Below are 19,060 nucleotides of genomic sequence, written 5' to 3'. Positions count from 1 at the left end.
CTGCCTGTGTACATCAGGCTTCCTCGTGTGAGCCTGTGTGTTTTTATGTGACTGGGTTTGTGTGTGTTGCGAGTTTCCTGCCCCTTCATTCCTGTACAGTGTGTTCCTGTTGTCATGCCTCCTTCTCTGTATCTCAGCCCTATAGTCCCAGGATATGGGACTGTTTTGTGCTGCACAGGAAGAGAGGAAACAACCTCATTATGCAATGTCTTCACACATTCCCAGTTGCCCCAATATTCTTAGACTTTTTTTTATCCTACTCAACTCTGTTTTCTTAAGAAACGGCACTAAAACCTGTCTCAGACTACAGAGGTTTTGGAACAAATTCTCCCCTCCCGACATTTGGAGGAGAAATCTGATCTGGGACCTTGGTCGGAACCGTGTTAGACCCAGATCATATGATTATGTGAAGGGTTTACTGATCCGACCTCAACCCTCTACTGTTTTATTATATTATATATTTAGATATTTAGGAGATAAAATCTGGATTAGAAATGTAAAGCTTTTGTGCTTTTCCTTCTTATTCTTATTTTCAAATATGTATGTGATGCAATGCAATTTCAAAATTGGTTAGGATTTTAAAACTCCTTATTTCTGAGCCCAGCTTGAGTCAATATAGGAACAATGGTTATTGTTTAAGATATAGGATGGAGGAAAAAGTGGAGCGCTCATATGTTTAATGTCCTGTTGAATTCCTTTATAAATCTTACGGGCTGGTGTTCATTTTGTCTCTAAATACCCTGGCTTATGTGTGCCTATTCTAGCTTTGGCTAGGAGATTTACGGGTATATTACATTACTAAGAGATGAAGAGAATATGAATACCAGATTTTTTTATTATCTATGCATCCAATAGCAAGCCCAATGCGTTGCCTAACTTAGCCTAAACAGCTAGCCTAAGCCAGGCAGAGGTCCATCCAACAAGTCAATGCTAATTAATGTTAAGATATACTCAGTACACATCAAAATAGAAAGACTTTGTGGTTTAGCGAGCTGTTCAGTTGCACATTGAAGTTTATTTCTGACCAACAGACTCAGTGTTTCCCCTAGAATTTTTTTCAGGCCCGGTGGTACCCACCGAAAAAACCCTAAACAGACGAGACGTGTGGGATGGTGTATTGGTGCAGTTGGATTAAGTCAGGTGGTACAGCAAGCAGTCTGCAATTCTGCAATTATTATATTTGCATTCAACATTTTTGTTCAACCAGAGTGTATTCAAGATCACAAGGAGAGAGTGACTTATTAAGGTGCTGGTTGATGGAAATGATCAGGGTCCAGAAAAATATGGCTGGAAAATGATGAGCATCACATTAATAGCTACAGATACTGTAAAACACTACAACGACATATGAGTGCATATATTGTCTACTTTTATCAAGTAAAATATAAGTTATAGGTTTACTCAACAGCAGTTAACTCAAAGTTCCACATCTTATCAAAAACAATCCTCCCCCCCCCCCGGGGAGGGGGGGCAAACGGGCTTTGGCCCGTTAGCCGGTTGTACATACGTCATCACGTCCTAATACTACACACACATGGCGTGATGTTGTTTTTAAGGAGCGCCGTCTCTGCTTATATTTCTCGACAACACTCGACCTGCATCAGCGCATGTGCGCACGAGCGGATCTGTGCGAGCAGACAGCGCGAGCGCAGCGGGTTTTGGACGGAGACACACAGCGGCATTTTTATTATGTAAAAATAAATAATAATGTAATGTAATAAAATAAATATTATGGACCCTATGGAACGGTTCCGCTCACACCACGAGTCTGAAGAGTGCAACAGCTTATCAAAATACAGTGTCAACGTTCCGTGTTTTCAAAGTAGAAAGCGACATCGTGGTGGTTTAACGAGGCGGAACGGCATCAGAACAACATCAAGCGTGTAAAAGTACACGAAGAAAAAAGTAGCGGGAGCGCGCGGCGAGGATTGTTGCGGCCGCGCGTCTTGCGGAGCAAGTCTACTGTGCTGCGCGGAGGCGCTCCTAATGTAAATGATTATTGATTTATGAATGAATTGATAGGTGGCTTATTTTTGGTATATTGATTTTTTTTTTGGCCTGGCGGCAGGTCTCCTTGGCCTGGCGGGCCGCCAGGCCTGTACAATGGTAGGGGAAACACTGAGACTGAAAGCATCCGCCAGGTTTGCATACATTGGCACTGTGACTTTTGGACAATACACAGCTGCTTCTTGGACATATTGGTGAACAGATGTACATGATGCAACATGGGCTGGGTATTTTGGCCTAAAAATAAAATCTTGATTTTTTTTTTTAAACGAATGGACAATTTTCGATTAAAACCTCAATTTTTTTTCTGTATTTCTCTAAACAAGCTAAAAAGACCAAGGCAAAATTTAAATATGTATTTTCTTTATTAACACAATAACAATATATGAGATTACCAAGTAGCTCCAGTAGCTGTCTAGGCCTATGTGAACAAATCAGTTGTTCAAGAATAAAAAATAAAAAAAAGGTGATGTAAGCCTCTCAAGCAAAAAAAAAAAGAGACTGAATGGCACATTGTGGCTCTGTAGGTCACTAACCTCAAATCAGGACATATTTTGCTTAATTGCAGTGTCATACTGCCAGTGAGGGTAAACCTGATGCTGGAAGGCACCCCAGGGTCATTGCTGAGGAGGTGCTGGTGTCAGCAGTACTGAGGGAGAGAGAGACTGGGAGAGGCAGGTACGGTTATGTGGTGCAAAGCTGGTCAGAAGGAAAGCTAACTTTGGCACTGACAACCTCAGCTCAAGAGGCAACTGTCCGCACATTTCACATAACTGCTTTCCTACCAGGCTGCGTCCAACATGACACTAAAGATACAAACCAGTTTACTGTAAGCCTACCATGGTGTGTTGACCTCTTTGAAATGAGATGGATAATGAATATATTGTTTTGCTGACGTGGCGGTATATCTTGTAGTATTTGCAGTAACTAGATAGGGGTAGCTCCACTACCATGTGGGGAGTAAAAGCATAGACTACCAGGATGAAATAGTGAGACGTAGCAGAGAGGCTCTGGCCAATACTTTTTCTTATTAATATTCCCATTATGTTCCCACAACTCAAAACAACAGCATGGCTGTATCTTCCTACTCTGAATTCATTTTATGGCATTGACATTATGGAGCAGACTCCTTTTAGACCCAATAAACACATCTGTTGTTTCATATTTTTGCTAGACATGTCCCATTACATTGCCAATAGAGTGAGTTGATTGATTGGTAGAATCATGTTTTCATACATTTTTGTAATACTGCGATATAATACAGTCACTGCAAAAAACTCACAAATATTCTGTAATATCAATTTTATGGTCATATTGCCCACCCCTAGCAACCGATGATAAAAGAAAAATCTAGCACACAGTGTTAATGGCAAAAGCCAGTTCCCTCCCACTTACACCCCTCACTTTCCTTCTCTGCTTGCATGCTTTCAAGGCTTCTCAGCCCAGAGAATGACATGAAATAGACAAATGCACATACTTCACATACTGCATATAATCATCTGAATGCACACAAACACCCCCACATAATTTGAGTTCCTATTTATTACCTGAGGGTTGCCTTCCCCCTCGCTGCTGAGATAGCACAATGACACACACAGAGACTGCTCAGTATGAGAAATAGGACTGTGTGAATGCAAGAGGGTGTATTAGAGCAACAGAAGGGGGAACAGCGAATGAAAATAAAAATCCAGATGGGGTAAAAAAGTAATGTATGGATATCTCTTTTCTTTCATTTTACCCTGCTGCCATTGCCACTAGGCTGGCAGTCTTCCCCAGGGTTTGGCTCTAAACGCGCTATTGACAAGTGTTCAATCTCTCTCTCCCTCTCTCTCCATCTGTATGTCTGCCTACCTTTTCTACTTTCTCTCTTTCTTTATCTCCTTCACTGCCATAGTGTCATCAGGGAGCCTCTGTGAGGACTCTCCTGTCCTTTTGATTGACAGTTCCCTCACACTGTCTGTGGGAAGCACAGTGGGAGGCAGGCCTTTCAGTAATCTTCTGTTATGAGCGCTATGATTCATTCATACTTTCAGATTTAGATTCAGTTCCAGGTCTGGTATTGGCACATTTTGTGTTTAGTTTCCTTGTCATAGACAGTACACATTAATCAGCATAAGGCCTTCACTTATTGATTCTCATTTATTCTTTTTCTCCCGTCATTTAATCAAATAAACATTGGTTATTGAAAATGTCAGAAAATACTGACAATTTTACCATTTTTGTTTTGTCTGGAAGTCTAAAATCAAAATCGTATAAAGCTTGAACCATACAATTTTGAAATGTTTTGCTTGAAAAATTACTGATTAAACAGCTGTTAAATTGGGAACATTGTCCTGACTATTCCTGTCAAGAATGTCTCGCACACACACACACACACACACACACACACACACACACACACACACACACATTAGAGGCTAGAAAACAGTACTTGCAATCCAAAGAATTTGTCCAAGTTGTATTAAACCCCAACACATAAATGGAGGGTTTTGAGTTCTCTGATATTTCCGGTCATTGATGTCTATTCCTTTGTAGCTTCAATAGAAAAGGCAGATTAACTGAAAAAACTTTTTTTTTAGCATTATGGTCTTCGTGGTTACTTTTGTGAAACTCTTTTGTCGAATTTTAAGCAAATTAAAAATATCGTGTGTGTGGTCTGTTGTCTGTGGTCTATGTGGTGCACACTCTGGCCAGCAAACTAGAAGAGACCATTATTTTCAACTGGCATGAAGATGATCGATTGTATTTGCACATTTTACAGAGTGGTATCATTGATTTTAATATGACATAGTGCTGTATTATAGATTAGTGTCCATTGCACTAAGTGGCGACTAAACACACACACACACACACACACACACACACACACACACACACACACACACACACACACACACACACACACACACACACACATTCAGTCCCTCTGGCCCAGCTCATGCCTCTAATAGTTTCCAGGGGCTGTCACTAAAGCTGAGCCAAAGGAAAGACAGGCTGAAAAGAAGCACTTAGTTTCCCTGGCCCTCAGGCTAGCTAGCTAGTTTGACTTGCACCCACTGGAAAGAGATTGTTGTTTTTAAAAAAAAAAGAAGAAAAAAAAGTGTCCTATTCTGTCAATCTGCTGGCCTTTACGTTTCTATTCCTTTCAGTCCTTTTAATCCCTTGCCTTTTTATCTTCGTACCATTTCCTGCTGTCTTCAACCAGCTCTTTGCACTAGCCTTTACTCTTACTGTTCACACCTCTTCCTCTGTATTTAACGCATGTGCGCCTTGTTTCCTTTTCCTTTTTGTATAACCCCCTCCATCCCACCTTCTCCTTTTACAGTTTTTGACCATGAGGGAAAGTGTTCCTTAGGAGTGTCTGACAGGATTTTTGTAAAAGGTGACGAATGTGGATGGAAAAGTGTTTCAGATTGCACCTTGGCTCCAGCTTACACATGGATCAAAGGGAAGGGGTTGAACATTTTTATATGCACTGTGTGTGAGTGCGTTTGAATGTGCTTGAATGGCATGCAAGAGTGTGATAGACATGGGTCTGAATAACTGTGATAATAAAAAGTGATGGACACTAGACATTTGAGCTGGATACTAGACTTTCTCCTTCATGTTTCACTTATTACTCCTTCCCTCTCCTTTTGGGCAGCTGAGAGAAGCTAGCAACAGAAGAAAGAGAACCATTTGATGGAAGAAAAGAGAAAGAAAAAACAAGAAGAAAAGACCAAGACGGACATCGCTCAGAAAAAGGTGACGTGGAAATGATGCACATGTTCACACACACACTAAACGCCTATTAAAGAAGCTGTGCATATCTGTTTTGAGTCTACCAGCAGACTTCTTTGTGTGTGAGTTATAAAGGTAGTGTGTGAGTTATAAAGGTATACCATCATTCTTTTCTCATCAGCAAACTTCCCAAAACTGATTTTAGCTGCAACAAGATTGGATGACTTTACTCTGTAATATTAGCCTTTTTCCTGTTGAATAAAGAATAGCTTTCAGTGTTTCCCGCAGGATTTTTTTCAGCAGCGGTGGTGTGGTCCCCGAACCCTCTAGGGGGGTCCGGGGGCATGCTCCCCCGGCCGGAATTTTTTTGTACCCTTTACATTGGAATGCATGAATCTGGTGCACTTTGAGAGGAGAATATGCACTTAAATCCTATTCAAACAGTCCTGTGTATTACTGTAGATGGGATTATTGGTGTTGTAACTTTGCCTTTTGTGTCTTCATTTGCAGATTTTTATATTTTTGTATAGTAATATTTAACAAAAAATGCCACAACGCAAATATAATTTGCACAATTTATTTACAGATTTTTGCCTAATGCTTAAACACTAAACATGGTTGCTATCCCCAAAGCATAACTGTTTTTTACATAAGACACTTTGTTCAAAAATGAAATCTCCTGCAACAATGGGCAAAACACATCTTTTTAAATTATAAACATTATAGATACAATAAAATGATTGGGCTCAGAGGGTTTTTAACACTGGTGCTCATGTAGCGACACATTTTAGAAACTTACTTTCTCTCGCTCTCTCTCTGTCTGTCTCTCTCTCTCTCTCTGTCTGTCTCACTCTTTCCTTCTTTCTTCGATCTTCCGCTTCACTCGCTACTGCTAGAATCAATGTAACTTTGCAACCGTGTAGGGTAGCCTACTGCCAACAACTGCCACACTCGCTGTGTATTTTTCTTCTTTGATGTTGGTTACGTGACGATGTGCCGCGTGCTGCGCAATTGACGTTACGCGCTGTACATTTTCTAAAAGGAGCTACGTAAAAAAAAAAAAAAAATTTGGAAAGGATTCCAAAAGGATTTTTATTGCAGCGGCGGAGAAAATTCAGCAGCGGCGGTGCTGCTGTGTGAACGTGGGGGAAACACTGGCTTTTGTCCTAATGCTCTTGATTTATTTACATTTTTGAATAATGGTTAAACACCACACTTACTGTTTTAAGTTCCTAACTCCATTTCTTGCTCTTCTCTCCCTGCAGGCTGCTGATCAGAAACCCAAAGGTGAGTGATCAAGTGAACTACAATCTGTCATGTACCTCATTTTCCAAAGCTACATTCAAGCCACTGATATGCATTAATCAGCTCTGATTAACACACACTGACCCATAAAGGCGCTCACACATAATTCACGCATTACACACACAGCATTTAGCATACTCGTACACAGATGGACACACACATTTTGCACATGCGTGCACAATCGTGCTGTTTAACTCTGTTTCTCGAACACACATGCACACTTATGAACGCACACACAGCAAAGCAAGTATGGCGGAGCCTAATGCAGAGTGATGCAGAGTGACGCCCAGTACGCCCGCAGCACCAGGCAGTGAAGCGTGAGGGCGCCCAGACAGCACACTGAGTGTAGTGTGAGCAGAGGGGTTGTTGGGGGGGTTGGTCTACAGAGGAAGAGTGGAATAAAAGAAGGGCATAGAGTTTAGCTGAATAGCAGAGAGAGTGGGACTGAAAGAACAATGTCCTCACATGCCCTTGATGTTCCCTTCAGATGCTAAAATAGATCCTAAGGCAACATTGCTGTAAATTGCTGCAAAAGGTTGTACCCATGATCTTTCTTAAGAAATCTAAAATAATACATTCATATAAATGAAGGACTGATGTGAGGCAGGTCCTAAGCAGAAGATGCACAAGTCCCTCCATCTTTGGCCCTTTCCTCCTCCTGTTTTCCTGTTGTCTGCTTTTAGACCTGAATTTTCTTTCGAGCGCCACTTTGGTGCAATTCTGGCATTTCCAGTTGGATATGGTGCAATTAATGCAAAATGGATGAAATCGTTTGTGCTCCATGATAGGCTTAGGTGAAGATGGCACAGGATTTGAGCAAGGTGGCTACCTTTTAAATCCCCGTAGTGTGTCTGTTAGCTCCCGCGCCTATCCCCCCGCAGTGAGAGCAACAGCTTGGCCATCTGGGTGTAACTATTGGGCTCAAACAAAGTTCACCACAGCTCACCTTGAACTATGACCTTAGTATTTAATTGTCCTCCCTGTGCTTCAATGCCCTGACTGTGAGCTGGAGCTATTATCCAAGTTCCAAAGCCTCCACACAAAGCTAGCTGCTTCTGATTTGAATATTCATTTAATGCCACTGTTGTGCTTGATTGATTGAAGGTCGGAATACTTTTCTCAGAGAAATAAAATCTCTCTGAACTTCATTATAATTCAGTCCATAATGTGTGCCATATATCTGTATGTATAGTATTCTGACAAAAGGTTCCCTTTCATAAATAGTATTTATAGAGCAACTGTTATACAGGCAGATTTGCTGAACAAGGAGGCTCTTTTCCAGGAACACCCTGCTTCACACTCAAATAGTTTACAATCACACCTGGAAGCTCACATTTCCAACCACCCTTCTATCTTCTGGCATCTGAACAGATTTACTTGAGCAGTTGGAGTTTCAAGCCCCGCTCAACAGGATGTTAGTGGTGGTGACGAGTGCTGCTTTTTATTTGTCCACCTAGACTGTCGACCGAGCAATGGCTGAGATTTTTGTTGAGAGGAGAGGTTTGTGGTCAGATTGTGGAAAACCACATGCCCCAAAGGATAATGTGGGCAACAATAAAAGACACACTGAGTTGTCGGCTCTGCATGCATTACTGTGTCTGTTTCTGTGTGTGCCTCTGTATGTTTGTCCACTTATATCTTGAATTTAAAAACTCACGTGTAGCAACAGTGTTCCAACTGTGTTTTACTTTGTTGTTTTGGCTCTAATGCTGCACATTGGAACTGAAATGAACAACCACAAGTTTAAAGTGAGCAGGCACTTGGTATCTAGTGTGGCGGTACTCTGACTGCAGCTGCACTGCTTGGCTCAAGGGTGGAGGTCAGGTGACTGTCATTGGGTTGTCTTATTTGTCTCTGATCTATCTGCCTCTGCATTCTACTGAAATGTAGGTAGTATTTATATAAAAGTAATATCCCCGTATTCATTTAAAATCCAATATGCCGGATAAGATAAAACATTGAAAAGACCCCCAAATCATTTCTGACCACTGTATGGTGTGTGTCTATGGGCTGTACCAGGTGTTACTGACGGGAGCAACAGAAGAAATGCCGATAGTCAAGGGAGGAAATAATGAAAACTCTGCGTGTTAGAGAGGCCCATGGACAGGGGCAAAGCTAAGAATGAGAAGGAAAGGAGAGTAGAAAATAGTGTAACAGGGCCTTCCGGGGCCAGATACAAGCAAAACTTAGGGAAGGGAAAGGAGAAAAGAAAGTAATGAAGCATTGACCACTTCAGACAAGTGCCAAAAATGACTGTTGGGAGTCAATGACGGTGCTGATGTAGAATAGGACTAATGACATGGACGTTTGTTTTTATGGTATGTTTAATGAGAGATAAAGCAGGAAAGGGACATAGAATGAGAAACTAATTGTGTGTATGTAGTGAGTGCTCATGCAGACCGAAAGATAAAGAAAATAGGGGGAATGAGGGCCTGTTTGAAGACTAATCGTTCAGTGAGCCATCAGGACCGCCGAGCTTGCTCATAACCTCCCATCGGCAATATCTCTTAAAAGGAAGGTGGCATCAACTGGAATGAGTTGAGTTTTCATGCGTGACTCTAAATAATAGAGGTGTGTGTGTATGCAGACGGGGAGAAAATCTGTATGCGGTAGTGATTTGTGTCTTTCCATCCATATCGGTGAATTTTGCCTTCCTTATACACTCTCAGAAATTCATAGACATATTGCACACCACCTCCCCCACCCTCAGCGCCTTTTTCTGCTTTCCTCTCTGCAGGCCTCCCTGGTCCCAGGCATTTCAATTTGTTTGCGGTAATCGATCTCGGCCTGGCGCGTTCATATGTATGAAAATGAGATAAAGCTTCGGCGCAGTGGAATTAACTTCTCTGCCCCCCATTAGGCATAGAGCTTCACCAAACGCAGGGTTCCAGGAGGCAGGGTCCCACTGCCCCCACACCCACCCACACACAAACACCCACCCACACACAAACACCCACCCACACACACACACACACACACACACACACACACACACACACACACACACACACACACACACACACACACAGGCTGGACCTCTGATGCAGGGCCCTCCCTCCCTCCCAGTCCCCATTACCTCAGAGGGATGCTGATTATTCACCCCCAGCACACACGCAGCTTCATCACAATCTCTGCCACCACTGCAATCACAATCAGTCAGTTTGACTGCTACACATACTTGACAAAAACATGCACATGCCACGACACATGCACACACACACACAGAGGTCTGTGTGGGGAGTATCTGAAAAGCGAGTAACTGCCAAGGAATATTAAAAGACATGGACACTCCTCCCTGCAGTGAGTTGCAGCCTTTCAATCTACTCTGTGACTGAAGGAAATGCTTACATTGTGGAATTACTAAGCAGCAAAGGCCATAATGTACTAGCCATGTGGAGGCACACACACACACACACACACACACACAGATATTATTGAAGTTGGCAGGAAGTTACACTAATGCAATTCATGAAACAGGTGGCTGCACAAGCACAGAAACCTACAGTAATTTCACAGTATGTATGTTGCAATTCCACACCCCGATAATCAGAAAATCTGCAATCTCCCTTTTTTGCTGCTCACGCACTTTTCATTGCTGAAAGGTTAGAGAGCAAATGTGATGCCTGCCACTGCCTCGTCCCTTCCGTTCATCCTTTCCTCCCATGCCGTTTCCCCCACCGCGAAATGCTCGGCCACGGCTACCACATCTGAGGAGAAACACATTTGCACGGTGTCACAACGGTGACAGCGGCATCATGTTTTTCAAAGTAGCGAGAGGCGCACATAAACACAAGTGTGTCATATAATTCTGTATTGGATTAATTTGCAATTTCACATGCTATTAATTGCGTCAACCCTTTTGAAAGGAAATTTCATGAATCACAATGTAATTAGAGGCTAATTTACTTTAGCATTCAGGCTGCTTTTCTCTTCTGTTAACCACAGTTATAAACACTCAATGAATTAATAGTGAATAGATTGTGAATTACTTCCTGTGGATTTATGACTGCCAAGCATAATTGTTTTTCCTCTACCCCCCCATGTGCTCACCCCGCATGCATGTCAAGTGCGAGAGGAGAGTCAGGGATAGTGGAGAGACAGGGGGCAGAGAGAAGGGAATCAAGAGGGGCGCAGAAACTCAAACAATGCTTTCCTCTCTGTGTATTCGTGTTGTATGATCAGCCCCAAGCAGCTGACAGTCGAGAGCTGATTCAGGGTCTCTTGCCCCTCCCCCATCACCTTCTCCTGCCAAACAGTGAGCTGCTTCATGTCAAATATCAGGCAGATTAATAGGATGTAACTCAACGGATATGAATGATCGTTCAGCCTGTGCTTTGATGCCGAGGTGTTGACATACGTTTGTCTATAAGGTTCAAAAACTGCAGGTATGCCTGCATAAGGGACTCTTCTTGCTCTTCCCTTGGGCCATTGTCACACAGCAGTTAGGAACTAACTACTATTCTACCAGTTTAATGTGACTTGATGTGTTTTAATTGTAAATAGTTCATGGTCATAATTCCTTTGGAATATTAGTCTTATAATATACATATACATGGGAAATTAATATTGGGACTGCAAATGAGTTTGCCTACTGTGTTTATCTCTAATGACCCTAGGGCTCTGACTGTGGGAGACCACATCTTCAGCCTTAAAATGTTTAAAATGCCATGCATCATACTACATATTGCCCTCAGGCAGTTGTTACCCTCAGGCACTGACCTCGGATGGAGAAGCAGGGTGATCCCATTAAGAGTCTACCCAGAGCGCAGGTTAGCTACTATTAAGGCTAAAAAGAAAAAAGGTGTTAGATCTTGGTAAACCCCAGTTTGGGAGGTACTGATCCATCTCTCCGTCTAATATATAATATATATATAATATAATATATATAATATAATATAATATAATATAATATAATATAATATAATATAATATAATTATAATATAATATAATATAATATAATATATTATTATATAATATATTATATAATATATAATGGGTCCAGTCCAGAGTATTACCCTAATAGGTACTAACCAAGGACTGTTTAAGCTGGTGACGAGGAGCTACGCTTAGCTTCTAACCTCCTTCGTCTAAAGCGCCTACCCTGCCTCTGATACAGCAAATGACTGAATAGCCTCTGAGCCATAAACTAATATTAGCCACAGCCTTTAATGACCAGTCTCCTCTTTTTGGTCTGGGCACTTGTTATGGTGGTAGGACATGTTTTAGCGGTTTTACATAAGCCCCAAGGGTCTGTTAACTTTAGTTGACTAGAGTAACCTATGAGAATTTAAACACACTACCATGTAATATTGCCATCAAAGAATCATAAAATCGATGTCCACCAAGTGTACTATAACTACAGTTTAACAGACAAAGTTTAACTGTTCTTTCCAGCAGGATGTTTTCCCCATTTACCCCATATTGTGTTAGTACTCTCCACTGTTCCTTTTCTTAGTGTCTTATGGACTTGGCTTGGGGTGTGGACCTTGATTCCCTGGCCTTGTGCCAGCTCCTTCAGAGCGCCCCAGTATTTAGCCAGGACTGCTAGTTCTTTTTCTTCTTGTGGATACTTTTTCTCCACTGATGACAGTGTGTACCTCCACAGGGTCACCATTCCCCCTTGTTGATTGCTGCCTCTCATCACAGCATCTTCATCCTCTCAGTTAACTTCTGCCACTAGCTGGGTATGAGGCTTCTTGTTTTTAACATAATGACTGCTTGAATAGCTTCTTACAACTTTTCCAGATTATTTCCACATGTGTAGATGTCCAAACCCAGTTCTTGTTGGGCCTCTAATACTTCGTCATGTTCCTTCTTTTTGAGACATGTATATCAAGGTTTGGCATACTGCTGGTAGCTGGAAATGTGATCTTGCACATAGTTGCTAAGTCAAAGTCAAAATCTTATGCAGGTCATTTTCTGGGGCTGGCAGCCTAATTTGGTTTAGCTTTTCACAATAACCTTCTGAAAGCCCCAGATCCATAGAGACCTGGAACCCCAAATAGTTCACATCGAACTTTCCAAACTGGTATTTCTGAATGTTGAGTTTTACTCCTATCGCCGTGATCCTCTACTTCTTTCTGCAGTTTCTTCAGATGTTCTTCCTCAGTGTCATTGGTGATGAACACGTCACCCATGTAGATGGTTGCCCCTAAATCGTTCAAGACGTCCATTACTGCTGATTGGAATACATTTGGCGAGTTTTTGTAGCCTTGTGGGAGCCTTTGTCACACGTATGCCTCTGTCCTTGTGGGTGAACGCTGTTTCCCCTTGCGATTGTCCTCTTATTGATCTGGGCACTTGTTATGGTGCTAGGATACATTTTTATGGCTTAGATATAAGCCCCTAAGTTTTGTTCATTTACTTAGTTAGTTAGTGTACAAGAACCTTTGAGATGTTAAACACACTCCCACCTAATATTTTACTACCATCAAAGAATCATATAATCAATGTCCACCAATTATTATAACTGCAGTTTAAATGTTTATTGCAAAAGCTTCGGCAGGGGAAAGACAGTTCAGTCTCCTTTCAATAATAAGAATCAATGATAAAAACATTAAATCGTAAAAATCACTGTTTAAAAGTGGTTCAACTTTACAGCTGAGGCTGCGATAAGTAACTAATTGTTTAAAGTGAGAGAGAGGGTTAGGCCTTCTGGCCAGTACGACCCTTTTTCATGCCGGAAGATAGTCTTTATAGAAAACCAACAACCCCATTCAAGTCCTCTTGAAGCCCCAATTCTGTGTCAGCAGAGTGAACTGAAAACTGAGAACTCCAAAATCCAAATTATAATCCTCAGTTGATTCAAAGTAATTGGTTCATCCTCTTTCTGCTTCAGTCCTCTTGTTGCGACTAAGAAAATTGCTTGAAGTCCTCTTGTGGGCAGCTCACGTTGATACAGTGTTGATACAAGGAAGAAGTGTGAAGAACGAAGCCCGATCCCTCTATCATCCTGTCTTTTATACTCGTTTTACACACGTATCCACACCAATTTACACGGATGGGTGTGGAATCAGTGTGTGTGTGTGGGTGTGCGAGAGAGTGTGGGTCTCTTGATATTTTCCAGAGAATGATGACTCATCTCCAAGGAACTTTACTGAATGCCACCGCTCCCATATCCTCAGCCCAGCCTAATGTGCTCATCTAATTACTTATACACTAAAATCTTAACTATTAATCATTATTATCAAGATTACTACATTATAATCATTGTAAGTAATGACTTGCATGTTATAACCAAAACAGCACATTGTTTAACACAGTTCTTATGAATTAGTTATTATTTTTAGCACGAGTTGTGAGGTCCTCTACATGTATTCTTTTTATGGCAGGGATGTAGAGACCCCTTTCTTTGGGTGACTCTTTCATAATCTTAATGGGTCAGAGAGGCACATCTGAGATTAACATTCGAGACTTGAGAGAGAGAGAAAAAAGCTTGGTATTGAGGGGGACTAGAGGGGAGGGGGGTCACTAAGAACTGAAAGAGGGTAGAAGAGTCGTATGGTAAGAGGTCATGGGGGTGTCACATGGCAAATGGAGGCCACTGCCAGTCCCTATAGCAACGGCCCCTTTATAAGAAGGGGGGGGGATTTGGCCTTATATTTTGCATGTCAGTAAGGGTGTTTCTATTTTTCTCGACTAATTCTGACAGATGGGCCCTCGTGGATACACACCCACTTGACCCTCCCTTGCGTGCATTAAAAAACTGTGTCTTAACAACCAAGTGTCATTGTAAATGAGAATATTGTCATCAATTTGATGGATGGAAAGTATTGAGGAGTGTGATGAGTAACTACTTCCATAGAAGTGGACGCAAAAAGTAGAAAAGAGCCTTAATCTGCTTCAACAGACTTTCTGGACGGAAAAGAGAGGCGTGATGTAAAGAAGGTCGTGGACTCACTCCAAACTTCTTTTCAGTGTTTGCACTTTATGTACTCTGAAAAACTCAGGTATTTGTGCCTCTGCCTCCATATTGTTCATATTTCTTGGACAAAACCCAATGGACCTTGTCTCACTACTTTCACCAAGGCATGGACATGCGTATTTTCCATGATACAACGTCGATGCACACAACTGCACACTTCTTTTTAACCACTACACCAGCATGTATACAATTGTTGTGCACAATCCAACATGCTGTATTACCCTTCCCTACCTCCTAGCTCTTATTGGATTAAGAAATGCACCATTGTGTAGGGCATATAGGCCTGTGTGTTGTGTCCATCCCTCCCCCTTCTATAAACATGGCTGCATAATAAAGTGGCTCTGCAGACAATAGACAGAAGAAATGTGGGAACCTGTGCTGCCTGGCACTAGGCACAGTTGTTCTTTACAATAACGGATACCCTCTCTTCTTGCTCATTATGTCTTTTTTAGATTTTAACTTTTCTATTGGATTCCTTTATGTTTTTCTCCCTGCCTTGTACGCTTCCCCCTCCCCTTCATCTATGCTCATTCATTTTCTATTCTTATGCAGTTGCTCTTTCTCTCGCTCTCTCATTGTGTGTAATTAACCATTTAGTGTGTAGAAGGGCTGTAATTAAAAGTTGGGTGCAAGGTTGCAGAGAGCACCTCAGCTGGAGGGTTTAATGGAATTTACAGTGCACTTGATACAAATGCTCATTTAATTGGCTCTTCTTTTCAACTTCAATAAGAGGTACTAAGGCCACCACCACATTAAATTATTTTACAAAACTCTGACTTTTACTGCTGTAACTAAAATATTTCTCTATTTAGCTCTGCCATAAAATGAATAGATAGATATAAAATGTTTGATTTTAGAAGACCATATCAATTATAAGTCCCAGAGAGAAACTTCACCGACAGGAAGTGCTCAATATGCTTCTAGCAAGCTGTTACTGTGTAGATTCCATTGCCTTTCACTGACGGCGAGTTTAACCAGCAGCATGCTCTTCACTCTCCTCATTTAATCTTGTACATACACACTCTCCTCTAAGGGATTTACCCACGTTTATCATTTTTTTTCTCTGTAGTCTTTTTCTATAACCCCAACATCTTCAAAAGCACTTACCCATCCATCATGGATGAGGACGAGATCTCTCCAGAAAATAATAAATGTGTCTCTGTAAATCTATTTGTTTATTCAGGGCAAAGGGGAGCTGTGTCTCTCACACATACTTCTCACCTCTTCAGATTGCCAGTTTTATCATCTCATATGTGCGTGTGTGTATGCATAGACACATGCTCGTTCCTTCTCAGGAGAACATTGATTCTCTCTGATCCACTTGTTAAATACAGACTACACCATAGACGGCTAGACATTATCCAGCTGTATAGTGTTACAGCAGCACTTTTCATGAAAAATGACAAATCATTTAAGCTTTCTTTTGCGCGCACAGCATAATGTAATCAAAACAGGTTTGTGCCAAATTGGTTTTAACTGTATCGTGATTATTTTTGCATAAGTGTGTCTTTGCTTGTGCAGAATACAATAGATGTGGTTATCATGGATACACCTTTGTTACTACAACAACACAAATACAGGCTGTTTGAAGCTGCAGGGTGTGTGAGGCGCACGCGTCTTCTGGGTTAATCTGTTTGCTGTACCAGACTGGCAGCAGAACAGTGAGCGACGGAATCTTTCGTGTTTTTTTTCTTCTTCGAAGAACCAAATCTGTTGGCTCGTTTACATGGGTGTTTGAATTGCAAGGATTTGGCAAATTAGACAGAACAGATTAAAAAGGAATTCCTTTGGTATAGACAGACAAGCTATTATGTGACTGATGTTTGTCAGAAAGGAGATGTGAAAAGGGGGAGAAGGAGGTAAAAGTGGCTGAAAATCAAAACGCTAATCTATGAAGCTGTTCACCTGCTAAATGTTTTTTTTTTTTTTTGGTAAATATTCTGTTGACGTAAATACCAAAACAATTGGTACAGTCAACGTTCAATTTTGTCTTTTTTGTCAACTAGCCAGGACATTAACTGTAAAACTTTAAATTATGAATACATTTAAAAAAAATACCTTATCCAAGTCTAAAATTGATTGTAGCAACAACCATTATGTGTTTTAAATCTGAATGCATTCTGCACTGAATTTGCAGCTGCCAGGCTTCTGTTTGTCCAGTGAGCAACACCCAATAGTGCAAACTGCATCCTGGTAGTTCCTGGGTTATTGGAAAGTACTACTATTTGTGGCAGGAGAGTCCAGGAACCAATTTAAAAATGTTTTTCATATTTAAGGGGTGACTGGTTTTCTGAAAAAAAAGTTCTGTCACTTTTTCCTTTAGTAACACCTAATAGCTTGGGAAAAGAAGAAGAGATAGGTGAGCCACAAAATGTGCACTCGGTAAGAAAATCAGTTGGAGATGAAAGAAATGGAAAGCAGAGAGAGAGATTGGGTGGAGGGGAGGCATTTGTAGTAAGGAGATGGATTGCTGGAAATGGCAGGCTAAGAAGACAGAAACAAGACAGGTGAGAAAAGAGACAGAAACATAAAAGACAAGGCATCAAGATGGATAAAGCCCCAAAGGGAGACAGGTAGACACAGAAAAAAGGAAAGGGATATAGAGAGAGCAGTGGGGTTATGGAGCAACCCACTGATAGAAAGACAGGGGGGGTTGGAAATGGAGTTGGAAGGACAGCGAGGAAAGGGGGTAGCGTGTATTCACTGTCACTGCTTTGTGATTGGTCAAGGCAGAGTCAGGCGGGCCGAGATGAATTTAATCAGAGATGTGCGTCACCAGCTGCAGTTCCAAGCCAACAGCCAACCAGATACTGCTGGAGGGGCCAGTCTCTCTCTGTCCTTCTCCTTCCCCCCCCGTCTGCATGTGTTTGACTAAAATCTCATTGGTGAAAGGGGGTGCAAACGACTGTGAAAGTGTCTTTTCGAGTGTAACCTCGATACGTAGTTAGTTCTCTCCATAAAGAGGCCTTGTATTTTGGATTTGCTAGTTGAAGTTTGCTCCGTATCACTGCTGTTTCTGTGTGTCGGCAGGTAGGCAGCCATCTGGTTTAGTATTTTGCTCACTGAGAGGGTTCCTGTTTTTAGCTTTTAGTCAACCTCTTGGCAGGAACAGTGAATACCTTTTGCGCTCTGAATTTACTTCCTCCAATGTGGCGGATTTGGCCTGTGCATGTCTGTCACTATGTGGTTAATTACCAGTACTGCAGTACATGGCTGCTCTACAATAGTTCTCACACTAGACAGAGTGAAGCTTTAATTAACAAATTATTTCCATGCCATCAATGTCCCTCTATTTAATGGTTTAACAAAAACAACCCATCCCCTTCCCTCCAGACACACTTACACAACCTGTGCCTTTCTTGTCTCTCTGTCTCTCTCCTCCCTTGAGTGAAGGCTGTCTCAGCTGTTGTGTAGAACAGCCATATCTATCTAGGGACTAGAGCAAACATAATCATCCACGTATTTCCCCATGGACTAAGAAACTGCAATTCACTGCAGCACTTAGGTCACTAGCAGTTGGCAACCATTATGAAAGCAGCTGTTTTTGTGCAACATGGAACTCTCAGGTATTATAGTGCTATACAGGACTCGACAATAAAACTGGCCCGGGGCAAGTAAACTGTGTTCGGGCAAGTGGAATGCCTCATGCAGGTGTCAGATAGGGACAAGTCCAAAATAATATGATCTTTATTAGGGGTCCGATATTCAGCGAAAATTCGATATCTGGGGATCAGCATTAATGATTTATAGTCTGCAATCTCTTATAATGCTACATTATGAACAACAAATACATTGAGATCGGCAGGAGAGCTAATTAACAGCCGATTGGCAGCACAGTCCTGCTTGACTCAATAACGGAGCTAAAACCTCAGCAACATTTGGACCAGCTAAGTTAATCAGACATGTACCGTTAGATCTATTATTATGTAATTAATTCCCATGCGTGCTGCTAAGAGTAATGACAGTGACCGCCTCTTCTGCCAACAGCACGGAGTCTCCCTACAGTCGGGTCTCCCAAAAATTATTATACAGTGAATTGGATTTTGAGGGAAGTGTATTTTGTCGTGGATTATTTTTGCTCTCTTGACATATCACAAATTAGA

General features: G+C 41.6%; 1 protein-coding gene across 4 annotated transcripts in view; it reads left to right on the top strand.

The window, feature by feature from the left end:
* The window catches only part of tnrc6c2 (trinucleotide repeat containing adaptor 6C2), a 59,695-nt gene that overhangs the window by 8,710 nt on the left and 31,925 nt on the right, over positions 1 to 19,060 (top strand). For all 4 annotated transcript variants that reach the window (XM_084006338.1, XM_084006337.1, XM_084006335.1 and 1 more), the window contains 2 exons: positions 5,651 to 5,751; positions 6,993 to 7,014. In XM_084006338.1, the coding sequence (XP_083862464.1) occupies positions 5,689 to 5,751; positions 6,993 to 7,014 (85 nt within the window). In that variant the 5' untranslated portion in view covers positions 5,651 to 5,688. The remainder of the gene's footprint in view (positions 1 to 5,650; positions 5,752 to 6,992; positions 7,015 to 19,060) is intronic.

The sequence above is a fragment of the Eutrigla gurnardus genome, assembly GCF_963514095.1.
Source record: "Eutrigla gurnardus genome assembly, chromosome: 3".
NCBI classification, from domain to species: Eukaryota; Metazoa; Chordata; class Actinopteri; order Perciformes; family Triglidae; genus Eutrigla; species Eutrigla gurnardus.
The sequence above is the reverse complement of the archived record's forward strand: the minus strand, read 5'-3'. Positions and strand labels throughout refer to the sequence as shown.